At 37.0% G+C, this 20228-nt stretch overlaps 3 protein-coding genes and 1 pseudogene across 17 annotated transcripts in view; 3 read left to right on the top strand and 1 right to left on the bottom strand.

Moving 5' to 3' along the window:
- Window positions 1-18866, bottom strand: part of KLHL3 (kelch like family member 3) — a 279580-nt gene extending 260714 nt beyond the window's left edge. For 7 of the 11 annotated variants that reach the window (XM_032425118.1, XM_032425130.1, XM_032425125.1 and 4 more), the window contains exon 1: window positions 12712-13627. The gene's annotated coding sequence lies outside the window, so the exon portion shown is untranslated. Of the gene's footprint in view, window positions 1-12711; window positions 13628-18621 lie in introns of those variants that run through there. The other 4 variants (XM_032425122.1, XM_032425123.1, XM_032425126.1 and 1 more) reach the window with 2 other exon arrangements.
- Window positions 744-17403, top strand: MYOT (myotilin). The gene is made up of 9 exons (XM_032425134.1): window positions 744-2807; window positions 7619-7793; window positions 8901-9005; window positions 11625-11671; window positions 12244-12376; window positions 13607-13814; window positions 15878-16043; window positions 16466-16599; window positions 16782-17403. The coding sequence occupies exons 1-9, from the start codon at window positions 2452-2454 to the stop codon at window positions 16952-16954; spliced, it is 1497 nt and encodes a 498-aa protein (XP_032281025.1). The 5' UTR covers window positions 744-2451; the 3' UTR covers window positions 16955-17403.
- On the top strand, window positions 14875-17403 carry LOC116645128 (annotated as a pseudogene). Its single transcript, XR_004301908.1, has one exon. The product of XR_004301908.1 is annotated as a mitochondrial import inner membrane translocase subunit TIM14-like (transcript).
- Window positions 18867-18984: 118 nt separating the features above from the next.
- The window catches only part of PKD2L2 (polycystin 2 like 2, transient receptor potential cation channel), a 48241-nt gene continuing 46997 nt past the window's right edge, over window positions 18985-20228 (top strand). For all 4 annotated transcript variants that reach the window (XM_032425113.1, XM_032425115.1, XM_032425112.1 and 1 more), the window contains exons 1-2: window positions 18985-19015; window positions 19740-19841. In XM_032425113.1, coding sequence (XP_032281004.1) covers window positions 18985-19015; window positions 19740-19841 — 133 coding nt within the window. The remainder of the gene's footprint in view (window positions 19016-19739; window positions 19842-20228) is intronic.

The following is a 20228-nucleotide window of genomic DNA, read 5'->3' as shown; positions in this document are numbered from 1 at the left end:
TTTTCAGAGTTCTCTATTTGAATAACTGTATAAAATTTTGTTGAGACATGAGAACAATGAAACTTGAAAGAACATATTTTCAATTGAGCTTTGAAAAATAACAGTAGTTGTTAACCATGTAGGCTGATACCAAAATGTACAAGATAGTTGATATTTTGAAAACATATGTAAAGAAAAACAGAACGTTTTGGAAAATATCTACTGGCTATTTGTTAAACAGTTTATTCCTTGCTATATTAAATGAATCTGAATAATTTGCCTTCCTAAAAAGGAATTTAAGAACGAAATTTGGATTCAATTCTGCAATGGAATGAATAAGCCCATAACTACAAAACTACTTGCCTTGAAATAGAGTCCTTTTTTGAGAAGATCTAATTAAAGCTCCTTCTGGATGTTTTCCTCCAACAATTTAAAGGCCTAATACAGTTAATTACTAAAATGCACTCTAGTTGAACAAGCTTGTGTTCATAAACTTGAAATTAAGGAATACGTGGCTTTTTAAGTGTCCTTTTTCAACAGAATCTTTCTCTTGGCTGTTTAGTAGTATTTGTTCTTTCCTAAAACTGCTAGAGGTTTGTGTGTATGTGTGTGTTTTAAGATTTTATTTGTCAGAGGAAGAGAGAGAGCACAAATAGGGGTGAGCGGCAGGCAGAGGGAGAAGCAGACTCTCCGCTGAGCAGAGAGCCCGATGCGGGACTCGATCCCAGGACCCTGGGATCACAATCTGGGCCGAAGGCAGACTTTTAACCAACTGAGCCACCCAGGCGTCCCTTTTAACTCTAAACTACATGCACAGCCTTGGGATAAAGTTATTTGGTCTGAAATTTTTTCATTAAAAATGATACATTCTTTAAGATAGGAAATTAAACAATTTTAAGATTTCATTTTGATGATGACAGTTTGGGTAACTTTATCAATTAATAGTTTGATTTATCATTAACTCAGAGCTGGCTTATACTAAGTAAAATTAAATATATTTTGAACTAAATTACCTGACATTTTGAATAAAGACAGAACCAATGCCACAATTCATAGGGCTAGTCTGTGTGTGAATGTCTGTATATAGTTCTGCTTAGATTTACCATACTAACGGGAGAATCAGAGGCAAATATAACCCTTCAAGGCTGATTTTAGGGGCAAAAGATTCATCTATGGAAAACTGGGATCTATTATAGGAAGTCAGAAGAACCAGTGCAGAGCTAAGTAAGAGAAATGGCAACCATCTTTTCTGGTAAGGCATAACTAGCTTCATACTGCCTTACTTCCTTCTGTACATCCTTGTCTGCCATTTCAAAAGAAAAAGAGAGAAGCTAAAACAGTTTCAAATTAATCCAAAATGCATATGAAATATGAAAAATAATAAAAAGTAAAACTCTAAGAGAATATCAACACCAATAACTAGATAGTATAATCTAAAAATAACAAAAAATTTATATATCACTCTGGAATACAGTCAGTAACATATATACACACAGAAAGACACATATACTTCTTAATTATCATCTGGTTTGATACTATGGTGAATTTGGAATCAAGGGGAAAAAAAGAGACAGTGCATTGAAAGGTTAAAAAAAATACACTCACAGTTGACAACAATGATTTATACATGTTCCCTCTACTTTACGAAATTCTGAAAGGTTGAAGGAGTAAATGCAGATGTTCACGTTCTTTATTAAAAAGCATAGTGTACCCCTTGATTTACCAAGATATCATTCATCACCTATCACCAGGACATTAATTAACTGATGTATATTAGCCATTCATTGGTTTTCATTAGCAATGGGAAGAATTCAGATAGAATGGGAGCTGACATGTTAGATATTTAACTAATAATTTAAATCATTAAATCTCTCTGGTTAATGAAACTGTACCCTCTGGGCAAAAGCTAATCTTAAAACCATTAAATTTTCACACTGAGCAACATCACAGAATTTCTTTTCATAAGTAACTACTTGGCAAACTCAAACTTCCCACTCCTGTATCTTGAAGCCCCTGGGCATGCCTTAAGAATCACCCAGAGGCAAACAAACACTAATGAATCCTTTTTTCTTGTTCTCAGGAGAAAAGTCATTTACACAAAGACAGAGATAAAGGAAGAAATCTAGAAGCCAGGAAAGTTCCACCTTGAGGTGACCTTGAAAGCATATAAGGCCAAAAAAAAAGCATATACACTCCTAAAGATGTTAAACAATACTGTTTTTTATGCAAATATTGTAACTGAATCATTTTCTCGTTTGAAGGAACAATATTCTTCAAGAGAAGGCCACTCCATCAAAGACAGAAGCAAAGTATTCCCAAGATCTCAACAAGGAGGGGCAGACCAAGGTTGCTTCTGATTCCTTTGGACCTTCTGTGATTCCAGGCTTGCCACCCCAAATTCAGGACCCCACCCTTCCAGGAGCAAATCATTATAGTAATAAATTGCCTCCATCTTCCATATACCAGCTAAGCATGTTTAACTACGAACGTCCAAAACACTTCCTTCAATCCCAAAATCCATGTGGCTCCAGACTGCAGCCTCCCGGACCGGAAACCTCCAGCTATTCTAGCCAGACCAAACAGTCTTCCATTATCATCCAGCCCCGCCAATGCACGGAGGAAAGATTTTCTGCCTCCTCAACAGTGAGCTCTCACATCACCATGTCCTCCTCTGCTTTCCCTGCTTCTCCCCAGCAGCATGCTGGCTCCAACCCAGGCCAAAGGGTTACAGCCACCTATAACCAGTCCCCAGCCAGCTTCCTCAGTTCCATATTACCATCACAGCCTGATTATAGTAGCAGTAAAATCCCTTCCAATGTGGACTCCAAGTAAGTGAATTTTTTATATGTATGACTATATACTGTATATACACTGAGCTTTATCTGAGGAGTGTGGGGGGGTATGTCCTAGTTCACTATTTACTATCTAAACAGGCAATGTGACCTCAGGGTCTCTTCATAATTCTCCTAAAACACCTTGAACATGGGTGCTGGCAGTAAGAAGTCATCTGACCCATTCTCTAGTGTCCACACTAAGAGAGACTCAAATCACCTTTTATCACATACAATTACTTACCTATTTTTTTCCATCTTCAAAAAAAGATATCTAACATACCCAAGAACAATGAACTATTCTCCCAGTTCTAAGTTAAGGTCCTCATGCTATAAATTTAATTGCTCTGGTTCTGGGCTCAGCTGAGATGAAGAGCAGCTGTCTGCTCTTCCTCAGATAGGATTTCCTCTCATATAAGCAGAGGCTATTAAATGTCTTCTCAGTCTTAGTCTTTTCTTCCTATCCATTTTCCCCTCTTACCCTGAATATCCATTTGGCTAAAAACAAAACAAAACCAAAAAAACTTTTTTTTTAATAAAAACCTGGGATTCAGATGCTGAAGTGTATGAATTTTCCTTACTATGATCAGAAGAAAGGCTTGAATAAATAAATGACCTTAGGGTTCCCTTTAGTAATTAAAACCCCACACTTTCTCCAAATTGGTTGAGCTGATTGTTCTGTCTAAATAAAGAGAATACCTGGAGCCTTATGCAAGCATGTACTATTTCCAAAGTCCTAAAACTATCCTAGGAGAACCTGATATGAATAAGGACACAGTGGTTGCGCTTTTTTTAAAACATGAACTGAATACTTTGTGCTTATGCAAGCCTAGAGCTATCAATTTTCCTATCCGTTGGCTGGCTAAAACACCAGAGAATTAAATCAGAGGCATCTGAAAAACTGTCTGATGGAATACGTTTTGTTGCAGGCCTACCAACAGATTTGCTAAGATTGTCGATAATTTCTCTCAGTCTTCTCTGGAGGCTACTTTTTCTAGGGATTCCTATTGTTGGTGACAACTCTGGACACTTAGTTGAACTGACTACAGCAATTCAACCTGCAAAGAGTACTTTTCAACATTTTAAAAAAATCAAAATAAAGCCAAAAACACATGTTAGAATCCTATATATACTAGGTTGAACCACTTGAAATGGCTGATAGTCAACTATTTTTCACCTATGAAAATGGCATTCATAAGTTTGACCTAGTATTTTTTAAAGATGCCGTTAAGAATTAAGAGCCCTCTCTCTCTTCCCTCCAAAATTCCCATTATACCCATTATCACACATTATAGATTTTTCTTGTTACATTTTACCCAGATGATCATTTTCCATCTAGCTTTCCATTATTTTCAGGTTTCCTATATGAGCATTTTTAAATCTAAAATAACCTTTTCTGGGAGCCCCAGGCCAAGAACAAATATAGTAAGTAAAATAAAATAAAATAACCTTTTCTGACTATACTACTTTTCTTGGTCTTTCAACCCTATTCCAAATATCTGACCAGAAAAGAAAGCCACAAATAAATATTAAAGAACCTCAACCATGTTCCTGGCTCTGTGCACAGAACTAAGAGAAAAAGGCAAAAATGGAGAGTATAAGAAATAAGCATAGGAGGTCCCCAAACCAGAGATCAAAGATCCAGCTTTAGCTGTTCCATTTGCAGCAACCATAGATAACTCTTTTAATCTTCCCACAGCCACTTGATACCCATTCGGTGTCCAGCTGCACAGGGTGGAAAACTCTGTCCCTTTGAACATTTGTGCCCAACTCCCTCATTGTTATGGTGGGCTTAAGTTTGCCCTGCCTTCGAAAATAATCCCTTGGATTCTGACCTAGATTGCTTTGAAAGCTTTATTTAGCTTTTCATCAGTAGGAAACCCTTAAGCAAACATGTTACTCAGTCGATCAAACCACAGACTGGAAATTGAGAACTCTAATTCTAATTATTCCATTCAAAAAGCCTGCTGTGTGACATTCAGCATGTGTGCCTTACCTGCTCAGGGATTCAATTTTATGATCTGTAACAAAATTAAGGATTTGGGTGATTAATGATGGGGGGGAAAAAGGACCTATAAAGCAGAGTGCAAGAAGAATATTAGCTTATAAATATGAGCACGTATCTAGTCTTAACACTTAGGCCATCTAAACTGAGAAGGGAATTCAGTGAATAAATTGACTAGGTCACATACATATCAGTGATTCTCAGGCTTGGTTTTGATAATCCTTCAGGATTTCTCAAATATATTACATTATGACAGTCTAAAAACAAAATTATTTAATTCTAATTCACTTTAACAGGTGACTTTTATAAAGATGGTAGGCTAACATTAAAAAAAAAAAAAAAAAAAAGGCTATGGGGTGCCTGAGTGGCTTAGTGGGTTAAACATTCAACTCTTGGTTTTGGCTCAGGTCATGATCTCAGGGTCATGGTCTCAGGGTCGTAAGATCGAGCCCCACATCAGTGCAGAGTCTGCTTAAGATTCTCTCCCTCTCCCTCTTCCCTCTGTCCTTCCCCTCACTCACTCTCACCCTCTAAAATAAATAAAATTAAAAATAAAATTAAAAAAAAATAGGCTATTAAACTTCATATAGTTAGAATAATAGGAGATCCATAAGACCAAAGGAATTTTACCACTTTGACATGAGAATTCAATCGTAAAAAAAAAACAGAAACAAAAACAAAAAACACACATACAACTCACTATTTATTTAAACACTTGGTCTGGCTATTTACTTAACTGAATAAATCAGACTTTAGTGAAGCATTAATATAGACAACCCTGAATACCTGAAATGTAAGGGGGAGAAATGTGTACCATCAAGTTTCAATACAGAGCATCTTGAATACAAATAAAAACAGTCATTCATTCAGCTGATAGAGTAATGCCTATACCAAAACTCCATGTTAGTGAAAATAAGTATTACAATGGTGAGTAATAAGCCATCTTTTTTACTTCAGAATGTTTATAATCTACAGATTACTAACCAAGTCCCCAAAGTCTACAAGAATTGAAACTCTGGCTCCTTTCAGAGGAGATACATTTCCACTCAGCTTATAAATTCTTTTAGTGACCCTTGAGAATATCTGAACAGGAACAGGTCAGAAAAGAGATCCAGGGGCGCCTGGGTGGCTCAGTCGGTTAAGCGTCTGCCTTCGGCTCAGGTCATGATCCTGGAGTCCTGGGATCGAGCCCCACATCGGGCTCCCTGCTCAGCAGGGAGCCTGCTTCTCCCTCTCCCTCTGCTGCTCCCCCTGCTTGTACTCTCTCTCTCTTTCTCAAATAAATAAAATCTTTAAAAAAAAAGAAAAGAGATCCAGCCTGCCTCATCTTGATAACTGGAGAACGTTTATTATGATAATGCTAAAATACTCACTGAGGGCAGTGACCAGTTATCCTGCATTAAACAGATATAAGCGTGTACCTACAGGGCCCTAAATGAATAAATTAGGTGAAATCTGAACAAACAGCTGTGAAAGTGCGAGCTACCTAACAAATGTAATAATACAGGAATCCCTAAATACTACACCTACACTCTGTCACAATCAACAGGGGAACATGGGGAGCGGTAAGAACATTTTTCAAGATAATTTAGGATTAGAACTTGAAGTACGGATTTAAACCAAACTCTTCAACTACTATTCAAATTTGCTTTCTTTTTTTCCCCCAGACCCCCCTTTGCATTCTAGTTACATTCTCTTTCCTCCTCTAAATCATTCCTTTCTTTCTCTAAAAATCACTTCAGCAATGGTAAAGAAACGACTGTTACTGTAAAAGCTATTTATTACATAGTACCACACTTGAATTGTGTAAAACAGGAAATTAAAAGGAAAGCCAGACTATGTCAACTGTAGATTCCATTCAAAGCAATAGAATATTCACTAAATCCTAGTGGTTATAGTAGTAAATGTTTAACAATCAGCTCTAGAGAAAGCAGCGAGGATTTGTGGTATTTACCAACTTCCCTGGTGTACATATTCCCATCACCACCAATTTCAAACTATCAACATGAGATCACAGGGCACTGAGAACGGTATCCACCCATAAAACAAACTTACCAAATTCAATCATAAGACTGGAAGAACTCTCAAGCTGCCAGTAACTAGACTTACTCTCTTTCACTTCTTTAGGAAGATCTTTGAGGAAGGACATCCTCCTTATGCCTAATCTAATTTGTTCCTCCAGCCACTAAATTTTAATTTGCCAAGAGTTAAAAAAAAAAAAAAAAAAAAAAAAAGCTGGTAACCATTCTTATTAAATTCCTCTTCACTGTTACCAGGAAATTTTTAATATTAATGTTTTTAATAACACTAATAGTACTAAGTTTAAGCAATAATACTATTATTAATCTACTAGATGGGTAGATTCAACCTATCTAAAGGTGACTGACAGAATGAGGTCAATTCTATTTTAGTACCACATCTTTCTCTGAAGATCTTTTTTTTTTTTTTTTTTAAGATTTTATTTATTTATTTGAGAGAGAAAGAATGAGACAGAGAGAGAGCATGAAAGGGGGGAGGGTCAGAGGGAGAAGCAGACTCCCTGCCGAGCAGGGAGCCCGATGCGGAACTCGATCCCGGGACTCCAGGATCATGACCTGAGCTGAAGGCAGTCGCTTAACCAACTGAGCCACCCAGGCACCCTGAAGATCTTTTTTAAAAATCTTTTTTCTGGGGTGCCTGGCTGGCTCAGTCAGAAGATCATGTGACTCTTGATATCAGGGTCCTGAGTTCGAGCCCCACATTGGGTGTAGAGATTACTTAAATAAATAAAACCTTTTTTAAAAAATCTTTTTTCTTTTTAAAGCTATCAACAACCTTCATTTGGCCAACCTGTAAATGCTAGACCATCCCAAAGTGCAAATGCTAAGCCCACCCCAAGGACTCCTGACCACGAAATACAAGGATCAAAAGAAGCTCTGATTCAAGATTTGGAGAAAAAGCTAAAATGCAAGGACAGCCTTCTTCATAATGGAAATCAAGTAAGCAAAAAGTCTATTTTGCACAAAAAGCCAATTAAACTATAAAATCTCAGTAAGAAAGTTCTTTCTGTCTCACAGATCTATGTCCATAAAATCTGCAAGGGATAGGATTATCTAAAAAGAGGGACTATTTGGATCCAATACCAAATACTCTGCATGAAAACACCTTGTGGTTTTCAGTAGCAAAAGAATGACACAAAAGAAGTAAAGAATGTAAAACAAAGTAAAAGAATGAAGAAAAGAAAAAGAAATCTGAATAATTTAATGAAAATTTTGTTTTAAGCATTACTCCTCATAAAATATGTCTGATGATCAAATAACCAATAAGAAATACTCTCAGTCAACTTTTTCACATACTTTGGTATATACTACTGATGGATACATAGCTATGAGATTTATGACGTAACTCTTCTGTACCCACTGTATTAGTCACTTATCTCTTAAACAGCACCATATGCCTTAAATCCAAATACATTTAAATACCAGTTGCACGGCTTTCAACCAGAAATTAAATATGATATTCAATGTTCATTTAATAAAAGTTATTTCTCCATGGGAGATTATGCAGTACTATATTCAAAGACGGAGCCAATGAGAACATGCAGAACAAATAGGAAGGTGAAGAATTTCCCCTTACTTGGGATAGCCTTACATAAGGGTGATTATGCCTTCCTTTCCCAGGAGCAAGAGGAAAACAGATGAGGGAAGTGGCACTAGAATGGAAGGGAAATGCTTTGAATAAAAATTAAAACATAGTATATGGGGCGCCTAGGTGACTCAGTCAGTTAAACGTCTGCCTTCAGCTCAGGTCATGATCCCAGGGTCCTGGGATTGAGCCCCACATGGGGCTCCCTGCTCAGCACGGGAGCCTGCCTTTCCTTCTCACACTCCCCTTGCTTGTGCGCTCACACACATCCTCTCTCTCTCCTGTCAAATAAATAATAAAATCTTTAAAAAAAATAAAACATAAAACATAGCATATACCTGTAATTCAATAGGCAGAACCATACTTCTTTGATATAATTCTTGGTGGTTTTAAGGTAAAGGTATACAAACAACTTTTATTAAATCTCATTACTATCTCCCTAATGAATGACTTCTTTAAAGCGGCTAACATATGAGGAGAAGATGGCCCGCAGACTGCTAGGACCACAGAACGCAGCTGCTGTATTTCAAGCTCAAAATGACAGTGAGGCACAAGACTCACAACAGGTAAATTATAGTAATCTTTACCTAACTGGAATATTTTTCTCTCATGTGATTTACAAATATGTTTTTCCAAATGCTGATAAATACAGCTTGAGGCAAAAGTCAATCACTTCCATGCTCCATTAGGTATAAAAAGGAGAGGCCACGATGAGCTAAAATATATAGAGAGAAACTTAAAATTTTACCCCATTTTCTGGTGTTGTAATATCAGCATATGAAATGTCACAAAGACAAAACACCAGAAGACTAACAGTGTCACTTTTCATCTGGACATTTAGGGGTCCGTTACACCTAGAACACTTTTTCCAATGTCAGAAGGGATAGAGAATTTTGAGTTGTAAATCTTTAATAGGACAGAAGTTAAAACTTTAAGCCAAAGTAATTATAACTTTTTCTCAGAAGCTGTTAATCATTTCAATGTTTTAAAATATAATTGTGGGACTAATAAAACATCCAATTCCCTTTGTTTCTGTATTCAAAAATGCTTATTAAAAACAAAACAACAATAAAAAAGCCTGAGTAATGGCTCTAACATTAACAAAAGGACCCTTTCCAAGAACGGATAAACTTTATGGAGGGCATAAAGTGAATATCCCACAGGCTTGTTTCTGGTCAACTTCATTCTAACAAGTAAACTTAACCCTGAAGAGAAATACAGAGCTGGAGAAACACACTGAACTGTTAGAACTGTCTTCCTTCTGTAGTTACCTCTCGTATCTTTTCAAAAATTCCAAAAGAAACTGGAAGCCAATGGGATGAAACTGGACACCCAAGAACTCTAAGCTCCTAAGCACAGGAAGCTGAAAATAGGATTTTTGTCTCTGGTAATGCAACTACTAAAAAGATGGAGCAGGGTCTAAAGGTGCAACTAATTAGAAAATTAAAACAGAATTTGAATCTCTCTTTGGCTACTCAACAGTTCATACATTCATTCAATGAATTATTTTATATGGAGCACCTACTGTGTGTTGGGCTCTGGACTGGTACAGATTACAGCAAGAAGAAGATGCGAAACTACCTCTATTAGTAGAAGTAACTCAAAACAGTGTTATAGTGATGGTTTATGTTATAAATTCAGTGTATGATTTTGAGGGCAAAGATCTAACAGTTTTCTCATTCCTCCTTTAAAAACATTAAAATGAAGGTCATGGCACCAAGAAAAAAGAGAGCAGCAAAACATACCATTATGAAATCAGAAAAGATAAATCCTAGGTTTTTTTTGTATGCTTCAAATACTCTAATAATCCAAATGTCATCAGATTACATAAAACTGAAATATTACACCTCTGAATATGAATATATACATACTCAAACCACTACTACAGGAAAAGTTAAAAACTTAATTTGGATATTTGGGGTTTAATCGGATTATTTTTATTTTTTACCAAAAAGTTAGTTGATTTAATAAATCAATTTTTTTTGACATGTGGCTAAGAGAACCTTAAGACTAGCCAAAAATTGTTACAGTTGTAAGAATTTTAAAATGACCAAATACATTAAACATATTCATCCCAAAATAAATTATTTGTACTCAGATTTGCTGCATTGCTATATAGATGTTTTCCAGATATTTGGATACAGATATATTTTTCACTAGTCTCCCCTACTGTGCCAAACACTAAAATACACAAAGTAAGCACTAAGTATTTGATCAGTTAATTATGACTTTCATCAATTTCTGGTTTTATTCTCAAATGGAAATAATTTTCTGGTGCTCAAATATAAATCCTAAAAGATGTTTGCTTAAATATATCTTTATTAAGCAGGAAGTAATTAATGTTGTTTTTCAAACTTTCTCATAGCTCTACACATATCTTCCATGGTGTCCATCATGATTTTGTGCCATGAGCTAAAAAGAGAAGTATTTTCCAGTCTAGTATGTGTTAATTGCTGTTGGTGCACTTTTGAGCAGTGGGCATAATACCCTTTATCAACTGCCAACACAAGTGACTTCATGTCTATTCCTGATTTACTAAAGGACAATCTGTACTATGTGTTCCCATTTCAAATACACCAGGCGGACACATCACCCTTTGTTGTAATACAGTCATATGAAAAATGAACCACCAGGAATTCTAAGGCTAGCTAGTTTTCATATATTATACCTGTTGAATAGTCCTACTAATTCTGGGGATTTTTTGCTTAAGTATTAGAAGGTCAGTGCACTATATTTTAGTTGCTTAAAACAGTTAACCCTTGAACAACGCAGGAGTTAAGGGTGCTGAGCCCCCCCATAGAGTTCAAATCTACATATAACTTCTGACTCCCCAACTTTACTATTAGCCTACTGTTGACCAGAAGCCTTACCAACAAGTAGATTAATACATATTTTGTACACTATATGTATTACATACTATATTCTTAAAATAATTTAGAGGAAAAAGATGCTGAGAAAATACATTTAAAGTACTGTACTGTATTTATCTTTAAAAAAAAAAACTCATATATAAGTGAACCTGTGCAGTTCAAACCAGTGTTGTTCAAGGATCAAATGTATATGGAATTAACCATGAGTGCACAAATACAGTCAACAAAGGAATGTTCAACTACGACTACTTAATTCTGCTTCATTTCAAGCTAACAACCACGTTAACATTCTCACTTTGTTTTAATTTCAAGCAGCACAGCTCAGAACATGCACGACTGCAAGTTCCTACATCACAAGTAAGGTAAAAAAAAAAATTCTCAATCTTAAAGAAACATTTTGCTACCAAAAATATTTTCAGCTTAAAAATGTAATATTTATAAAGCCTTCAAGCCTCCTATACCTTTTATAAAAAACAATGTGAATTTTCTAAAGTCTGAGAGGATGGTAAAAATTTTTATCTATTAACTATCAGAACTATCTCAGAGGAAGTTTTTTATATGCTTTCATCAAATAAGCCAGGACCACATGTCCATGTTAAGCAACTTTCTCATAACTGAAACCCAATTCCAATTACTAAATCATTGTACATGATAAGAACTGTCCATGAGGTACTCTGCATTTTAATCAGTTTCTTCATCAATTTATAGCATTGTACAAGACACAAAGATGTAAAATTTGTACCAGATGTTTTTAAATTGCTACCATTTCTAATAGTCATTAAATATGCCATGTCCTAAGGTCTCTTTGTTATTACACTAACACATAAAACAGTATAGACTCTGGGGATTCCAATACAATGGCTTAACTATATTTGTGTAAAAGGAAGAACAATGACAACCTTCCTGCAGAGTAATTATTAAAATATTTTTGTAGAAGTAGATCGTCTTCAAGGGGAGATGTAAATGATCAGGATGCAATCCAGGAGAAATTTTACCCACCTCGTTTCATTCAAGTGCCAGAGAACATGTCAATTGAAGAAGGAAGATTCTGCAGAATGGATTTCAAAGTAAGAGTTCAAAAATATTGGAGGAAAATTAACAAGATACTATGTTTTGAAAAATGTCCTCTTCCTCTTCATAACTTGCTGCACACCTGGGGTACCTGGGTGGTTCAGTCGGTTAAGTGTCCAACTTTTGATTTTGGCTCAGGTTGTGATCTCAGGGTTGTGAGACTAAGCCCCATGTCGTGCTCTGCGTTGGGCATGAAGCCTGTTTAAGCGCCTCTCTCCCCGTGTGCCCCTCCCTGCCCCTCTAACAAAATAAATAAAGAAGTAACTTGCTGTACACCTTAACAAGCAACATGGATAGTGGATAAGAACAAAAATTCTGGAGCTAAGCTTACCTGGGTTTGAATCCTGGCTCTGCCACTATCCAGCTGTGTAACCTTAGATAAGGCAGTTAACCTCTGTGCTTTCTGTCTCATCTGTAAAATGGAGTAACAAATGTACCTACCTCATAAAGTTGTTACGGGGATTAACTGAGTAAACAGGCGTAAGGTACTCACAATAGTGCCCACCCCCTAACAAAGACATAAGTGAAGCTACAAAAACAATAGGATTTCTAAAGCAAAATACCTCTTTTAATTCTTCTCCATTAAGAAATTCAAGCCAACCTGCTCACTTGGCCTAGAAGAGTTCTTCAAGCTCGAAGAGATCTTTAGAAAGACCTACATTTTTATTATCCTCATTTTGGAATCCTTTTTTTATAAAATGTTTTTCTGGATTCCTTATGAATGAAAGTATATGGATTTAACTGTTGAGGGTTATAGAAAAACACTTAACAAACTGGCATTTAAATAGAATTACAGCTCAAGAGCACTCTGTTTTGGTAAAGCCATTCATTAGATCTGCAATCATGACATGTATGTCCCTCTGGGACTTCATCTGCAGTCACCATTATCGAAAAAACCCACAGGACTTCATATTTCTTGTGGAAACCTATATAACATAATGTTCTAAATATAGTAACTGAGAGATCTTAAGGAGCCTGAGGTTACATGCGAAAGGGCTAGATGTGGTTTGAGGTAGTCTGAAAATATTAATTTCAAGAGTTTTAATTTCCACTGTTTTTGTTAAAAAATTGTTGAAACCAAATACCTTTTTAAGCTCTTCCTTTGCATTTTGAATCACAAACCCACTCAGATACTGGAATTGTTAAAATTTGCAAATGGACAAATAGGTTCCAGTGATGATATAATTTAAAATTCTGTTATCTCCTTCTTGTGTTTTCCTTCCCAGGTAAGCGGACTGCCAGCTCCTGATGTGTCATGGTATCTGAATGGAAGACCAGTTCAATCAGATGATTATCACAAAATGATAGTGTCTGAAAAGGGTTTTCATTCACTCATCTTTGAAGTGGTCAGAACTTCAGATGCAGGTGCTTATGTGTGTGTTGCCAAGAATAGAGCAGGAGAAGCCACCTTTACTGTGCAGATGGATGTCCTGGGTAAGCCTTCAAAGAGATCTTGAAGAGTTCCTTAATATCCAGCAGTATTTTTAAAAGCAAGTGTTAGAAAAGCCCAGATGACTTCATATTTAAGGGTAATGTCTACACAACCCACTAGAATGCCAATTTTTATCTAAAAGTCACAGGATGGTGGGGAGAAGGGGAGGGAGCATTTTTGAGGGAAACTCAGTGAAACTTCAAGGACAGACCTACAACCAAAGCTTTTCAGTAAAGGAAATAAAGAAATGATGCAATTTTGGGCAAAACAAATAAGGCAGTACAGGTGACCCTTGAACAACATGGGTTTGAACACCACACGTCCACTTACATGCAGATTTTTTACAACACAGTACTGCATGTTATTTTCACTTCCTTATGATGTTTTAAATAATGTTTTTTCTCTGGTTTACTTCACTTGAAGAATATAGTATACAATACATGTAACATACAAAATATGTGTTAATTGTCTGTTCATATTATCAGTAAAGTTTCCAGTCAAGAGTATGCTATTAGTAGTTAAGTTTTGGAGAGTCAAAAGTTACATACAGATTTCTGACTGCATGTGGTGTGGTAGGAGTGCTCCAACGCCCCACATTGTTCAAGGGTAAACTATATAACCATTTCTAGATGTAACTGAAGGATCTTAAAGTGGAAAACGTTAGTCTAATCATATCTCTGATCTATAATCCAAAATAATCTGATTCTTATTTTTACAGAATTGTCATTATCACACATAATTTAAAATGGAGGAATAAATATTAACTTTTAGCCTTAGATCATGATCTGGGAATCAAAAAAAAATCTAATTCAGGTGATTAAGCTCTGGGCAAATCTTTTTGTGTCAATAGCTCGAGAAATACTCTACTGTTAGAACTAAAAGAGGCCTTGGAAGGCATCTGTCCAATTTCATTTCTCCTTGAGAAAAGCTAGGGTTAGAGTAGTGTATCATTTCCTCTTTTCCTTCAGGTAATTAAAGAAATGACATAACAGGCTGTCTGGTAGAGGAGTGGGAGTTGGTGGCTGCGGCCTTTGGGCTGGGATGACCCGCGCTCTGGCGGAGGCCGGGGAGCTGAGCCAGAGCCATGGCCAGTACAGTGGTAGCAGCTGGACTGACCATTGCTGCTGCAGGACTTGCAGGCCGTTATGTTTTGCAAGCCATGAAACATATGGAGCCGCAAGTAAAACCAAGTTTTTCAGAGTCTACCAAAATCTCCCTACTGCCAATAAAGGAAAAATAAGAGATGCTCATCAACGAATTATGCTTTGAAACCACCCAGACAAGGGAGGATCTCCGTATATAGCAGCCAAAATCAATGAAGCTAAAGATTTACTAGAAGGTCAAGCTAAAAAATGAAGTAAATGTGTGATGAATTTTAAGTTCTTGTTAGTTTATGTATACAAGTGCTAGCTTTTTATAATAAAATGCCTCAAAGCTACAAATTTTAAAAATGATTTGGCACAAACTAAAAAAAAAAAAAGGAAAGAAAGAAATGACATAACAATTACAGATATTTGTATACTATTTTACAGTTTACAAAATGCTTCTTCATTCATTATCTTCAACTACTGATCCTCACAGTAGTTTTGAGTAGTAGTGGTAGGTAGAGCAGTCACTATTACCTGTATTTATTTTATAATGGATTTTCTATTTATCTATTTTACGATAGATAAAACTGAGCCTCAGAGAAACTAAACAAATTTTTCCCAATTTGGCATGGCTGGTGGGGCAAATAGACAATTTGAACCTAAGTTGTCTAGTCTTGCCACCACTCATGATGCCTCCTTATTGAAGAGACATAAATGAGAATATAACTTAAATTCTTTGAATGAAACATGATATAAATTCAATGCCACATAACATTACTGTTTTAGAACTCTAATTGGCATAATACAAAATAGTACTACTGTATGTTGTTTTAACTAATGGTAAAACATAAAGCTTCTAATCATCTTGAGTGTTTTTTGAAACTTTTTTATCAACATACAAATTTCATAATACCTTGGTTTGACTTATTTTCTTTTTATAAAATCTCAAATACTTGATTTTTTTTATTAATATGTAGCAAAAGAACATAGAAGAGCACCAATGTTTATCTACAAACCACAAAGCAAAAAAGTTTTTGAGGGAGACTCAGTGAAGCTAGAATGCCAAATCTCAGCTGTACCTCCACCAAAGCTTTTCTGGAAAAGAAATAATGAAATGGTACAATTCAACACTGATCGAATAAGGTAGGATAAGTATTTTTAGACATAACTGTAGTTTATTTGGGTGAAGCCAGCTGTACTTGAAATGCATTATAAATGGCATGCGTTTGTAATCTCAGTTTGTCTAGTTTTTAAAACATGTATAGAAACACAATAAACCTCATTAACCCCGATTCCACTAATCAAAAATTTAAGGCATTAAGCTAGGATTTACCTTTTTACTAACAATAAAGAAAGATGGCTCAAGGAAATGATGACACAAAAAATTAAAGGGGAGGAATTAAACTCAATAAAACCAATAGCTATTTGGCATTAACTAGGTACAGTCTCGGAATTTCCAAATGCTTCGTTTTCTTACAGTCTGACCCTCTGGGTCAGAGGCATCATAAAGTTTCACAGGAAAATTAATACCTACCCTTCATTTTTTTATTATTGTTTCTTTTCAGTTTGTATCATGATAACTCTGGAAGAGTTACTTTACTGATAAAAGATGTAAACAAGAAAGATGCTGGGTGGTATACTGTGTCTGCAGTTAATGAAGCTGGAGTGACGACATGTAACACAAGATTAGATGTTGCGGGTATGTCACGCTATCAACCCAAGGACTTAATCAGAAAGATTTAGTAAGAAACACAAATCCCAGAGTAATATAAAAATAATCAGTTCTGACTTTTTTTTCTTTTCCTGTCTGATACTAAATACCTAGGGCAACCCATTTGTTTAGAACAGCTTTTCTGAATTAATCTTTTTCATCTATTTCAGTCCGTCAACACCAAACTCTTCCAGCTCCTAAGCTGTTACGTGTTCGACCAACTTTCAGCAAATACTTAGCACTTAATGGTAAAGGTCTGGATGTGAAACAAGCTTTTAACCCTGAAGGAGAATTTCAGCGTCTGGCAGCTCAATCTGGACTTTACGAAAGTGAAGAACTTTAATGAGGTTACCAACATTGAAAAACACAACTACATTATTAGTAATATGTTCAATTAAATTTTTAAAATAAATCCATAACTGTATTAACAGATTATGGTTTTAATTAGGTAATATAACTAATATATATTTGTAATATTTATCCTTTGACTCTTGCACATTCTGTCTTCTCTGGTTTGCGAAGCCCATGGAAAATCTGGGCATATGGGTTTGTAATTGTAGAAGACTATCTTAAAATGTGAGATTTTAACATTTAAGTCATACACATTTAACAATTACAGGTTATGAATATCAACTTTTTAAGCACATCTAATGCTTGTAATAAGGTTTACTGGTACTGCTTTCTAAATACTGTTTTACCCATTTTCTCTTATAGGAATACTAACATGGTATAGATTATCTGAGTGTTCCATAGTTCAATGTCAAAAGGGAATAAAAGTTCAAATATTTAAAACAGACTGTCTTCTCTTCACAAAAGTCTAGATCTTTAAAATAAAACTTCTGGTTTTTATATACAACACTTAGCAAAACCTAAGAATAACAAGTTCCAAAAAAGCAACAATATTATGTTCTAGAACTGTCTCAATGAAGCTCACTTACAGCTCAGTCAATTCCTCCGGAAATTAAGCTAGACTTTCCATGGTTTGCACTTCAAAAGCAAGCAACAATAACTAAATCCTGACAGAATCTCTCCTGAAATGGTGATTTTGTTTTAACCGAAAAAGTCCCTAAGTCTTCAAGACCTTTGAGTCTACTGAGCTCAATGGAATATGAATAGTCTGTAAAGTCATCTGCTTAATTCTTACATTTCATATAAATTTGAACGCGGGGGGGGGGGGCGGGCCTCCTACATTTCAAGTTCAGATAACCTATTACATTAGAAAGCCAATTTTGTGAGCATCTGAGGGTCTAAGTACGGGAAAGGGAAAATCCTTTTAATTACACTATTCCTTAAGCTAGGACACTAGCCCTTTCTTCTCAGGCCTCCTGTCCACTGGCCATGGCCTTTTCCTAGGCCTCTCCTGTATCTTTTATCCTTGGTAGTCTTTGACCCTCGCTGCTGTGTGGCCTCGGCTTGTTTTTTATCTACACATAAAATAGCATTTATCAACATCACTCGGCATCTCTTTCAGGGAAATAACAAAAGCGGCTTTATTTTTTACTTCCCCAACAGCTTGATGGTTTTCTTTGCTGGCTGCCCTGGGGCCTTTCTACTGAATTCCGTTTCATTTTCCTTTTTTCCAACATGAGACTCTCTCCTGTCTCATATCCTGGCAGGGTTTTGGATGCCTTAATTTACAGCCAAATGTCTTTGGTTTACAAACCTTCCCATCTTTGCAAAGCTTCTGGGCCAGATGTGAATCTGGGTTCCCAAGGTCTGTTTGGCCCACTCTTCCAAATAATCACTTCAGAGCTGGATTTTTTTAATTCTACTTTATCGTTTTCTTTAGCCACATTGGGTGGCAAGAGGGGTGGAAGCTATTTCTAGCAGCAGCTCTCGGTTAACGAGAACCGATGTCTGCCAAGCAGCAGCGGCAGAGTGGGCGCTTGGTTAGGCACTCGGGCTCTGGCGTCCAGCAGACCTGCCCCGACCACCTGTGCACTTCGGTAAGTCACTGACCCTCTCAGCGCCTCGGCGTCTCCAGACCTAAAATGAGGATAAAACACCTACCTTTCGAGAAGGGGGGATGTGAAGACTAAACAAGCCAATAAATGTAAAAGGTGTTCAAGACACAGTAGCCCGTTAGAATTAATTACTATGATTTTTACGACCAACCCCAGGCCCCAAACCAGGTTCGCCCGAGAGGCCGGCCCTCCGCCAGACAAACGCCGCAATTCCCAGCCCCGCCTCAGCCGCCGGCTTTCCAGAGCGTCCGCGGTGCGCACGCGCGCAGGCCACCTGTAGCACGGCTTGCGCCGGTGCAGGACCGTGAAGACTTGCGCAGGCGCAGGAGCCAGGTGGCGCGCGTCGCAAAGTTACGCGCAGGCGCGGCAGACCGGGAAGGTCGAACGGGCGTCGTTGTCCAGGTCGGCCATGGCTGAGGCGTCACGGTGGCACCGAGGCGGTGAGGGGTCATCCTAGGGAGTTGTGGGCAGGGCCGATTTGGAATTTACAAGTACCGTGGAAGGAACTGTGTAGGCCCATATCTGTTCATGAAAGACAGCACGTTTAGCCCTCACAGTCTCCCCTTGAGAAGGGGTGGATAGGGGTCCCTTTTCACAGATGGGAAAACTGAAGCCTTAAGGCGATATGGCACCCGCCCCTTGCCCGAGGCTCGAGCCGGGGTTGTTAACTTGACGCACAGATACCGTCACTAGGCCATTCTGCGAAGCCCTTAGTTGACCTAGGGAGTCTTACCTCGACAGAACCCCAGGCCGAGTCATTTTCCCCCTCCAGCGGAAGCCAGTCTTCCCAAGAAGCAATATAGAAGGTAGAGAAAACGGTTAGGGACAGATGAGTGATTTTTTTTTTCTTCTCTCTTTTTTTTTTTCTTTTTTGTATTTTGCTTTTTCACTTTCAGACGGGATTTCTGAGGAAACGTCCGTGTAATATATAAAATTCACTAGTGTTCAGTCAAAATGACTGCCCGCTCACCCCCCCCGCCCATGGGAAGTGTTAGTAATTATTCCTCCTTCGCAAAAGTGAGAATAAAAAAATAACCAGAAGCCATTGGAACTTCCCTTCACACAGTGTATCAGCTAAAAGTGGCTATTTTCCCATCATCGTTATTTATATACATTATAAATGGCATAATAATGTAAGGAAACAATTTGTTTTGTGTCTCACAGGAGCTCCGAAACATAGCCTGCATTACAGTAAGGAAGTAGAAATTAGAACCACACTTCAGGAGTTGGCACTCTACTTTATTTTTTTAATAAACCTATGTATATGTAAGTACACAGATGTAGATGAAGACACTGTTTGAACTAAGAAGTTATGTGGAGGTGAAAAAAAACGTACTTTATAAACCATAGGCTCTGAGACTACTAAGACCTCTAAAAAATAGTGACACATTTTAGACTTATCTTAAATTCATTTAGATCGACACTATTTCCATTTCTTAAAGGGCAAAGCTTTAGGTCACAGGTGTAATGAAAAGCTTTCATAGTCAACATTGATTGAATCAGTATATCCAGTGAAATACATCATTGGTATATACAGTGAAATAATATGGAACGTTAAAGCATGGCATAGGCTCATGTGCCCTAGAATCATGTTGAAGGTAGATAATTGGTAAACACTAAAAGTCTGCTAGCAAAAAAAAAAAAAGAGAAACA

Source organism: Phoca vitulina, unplaced genomic scaffold (genome assembly GCF_004348235.1).
Source record: "Phoca vitulina isolate PV1807 unplaced genomic scaffold, GSC_HSeal_1.0 scaffold32, whole genome shotgun sequence".
NCBI lineage: Eukaryota > Metazoa > Chordata > Mammalia > Carnivora > Phocidae > Phoca > Phoca vitulina.
The sequence above is the reverse complement of the archived record's forward strand: the minus strand, read 5'-3'. Positions and strand labels throughout refer to the sequence as shown.

What these genes read in the sequence shown, in the direction of transcription:
- MYOT (XM_032425134.1), top strand. Translation starts at nt 2,452, where the DNA reads ATGTTTAACTACGAACGTCCAAAACACTTCCTTCAATCCCAAAATCCA. An exon ending in TTCAACACTGATCGAATAAG is followed by an intron (nt 16,044 to 16,465) that starts GTAGGATAAGTA and finishes GTTTCTTTTCAG; the next exon opens with TTTGTATCATGATAACTCTG. An exon ending in CACAAGATTAGATGTTGCGG is followed by an intron (nt 16,600 to 16,781) that starts GTATGTCACGCT and finishes CATCTATTTCAG; the next exon opens with TCCGTCAACACCAAACTCTT.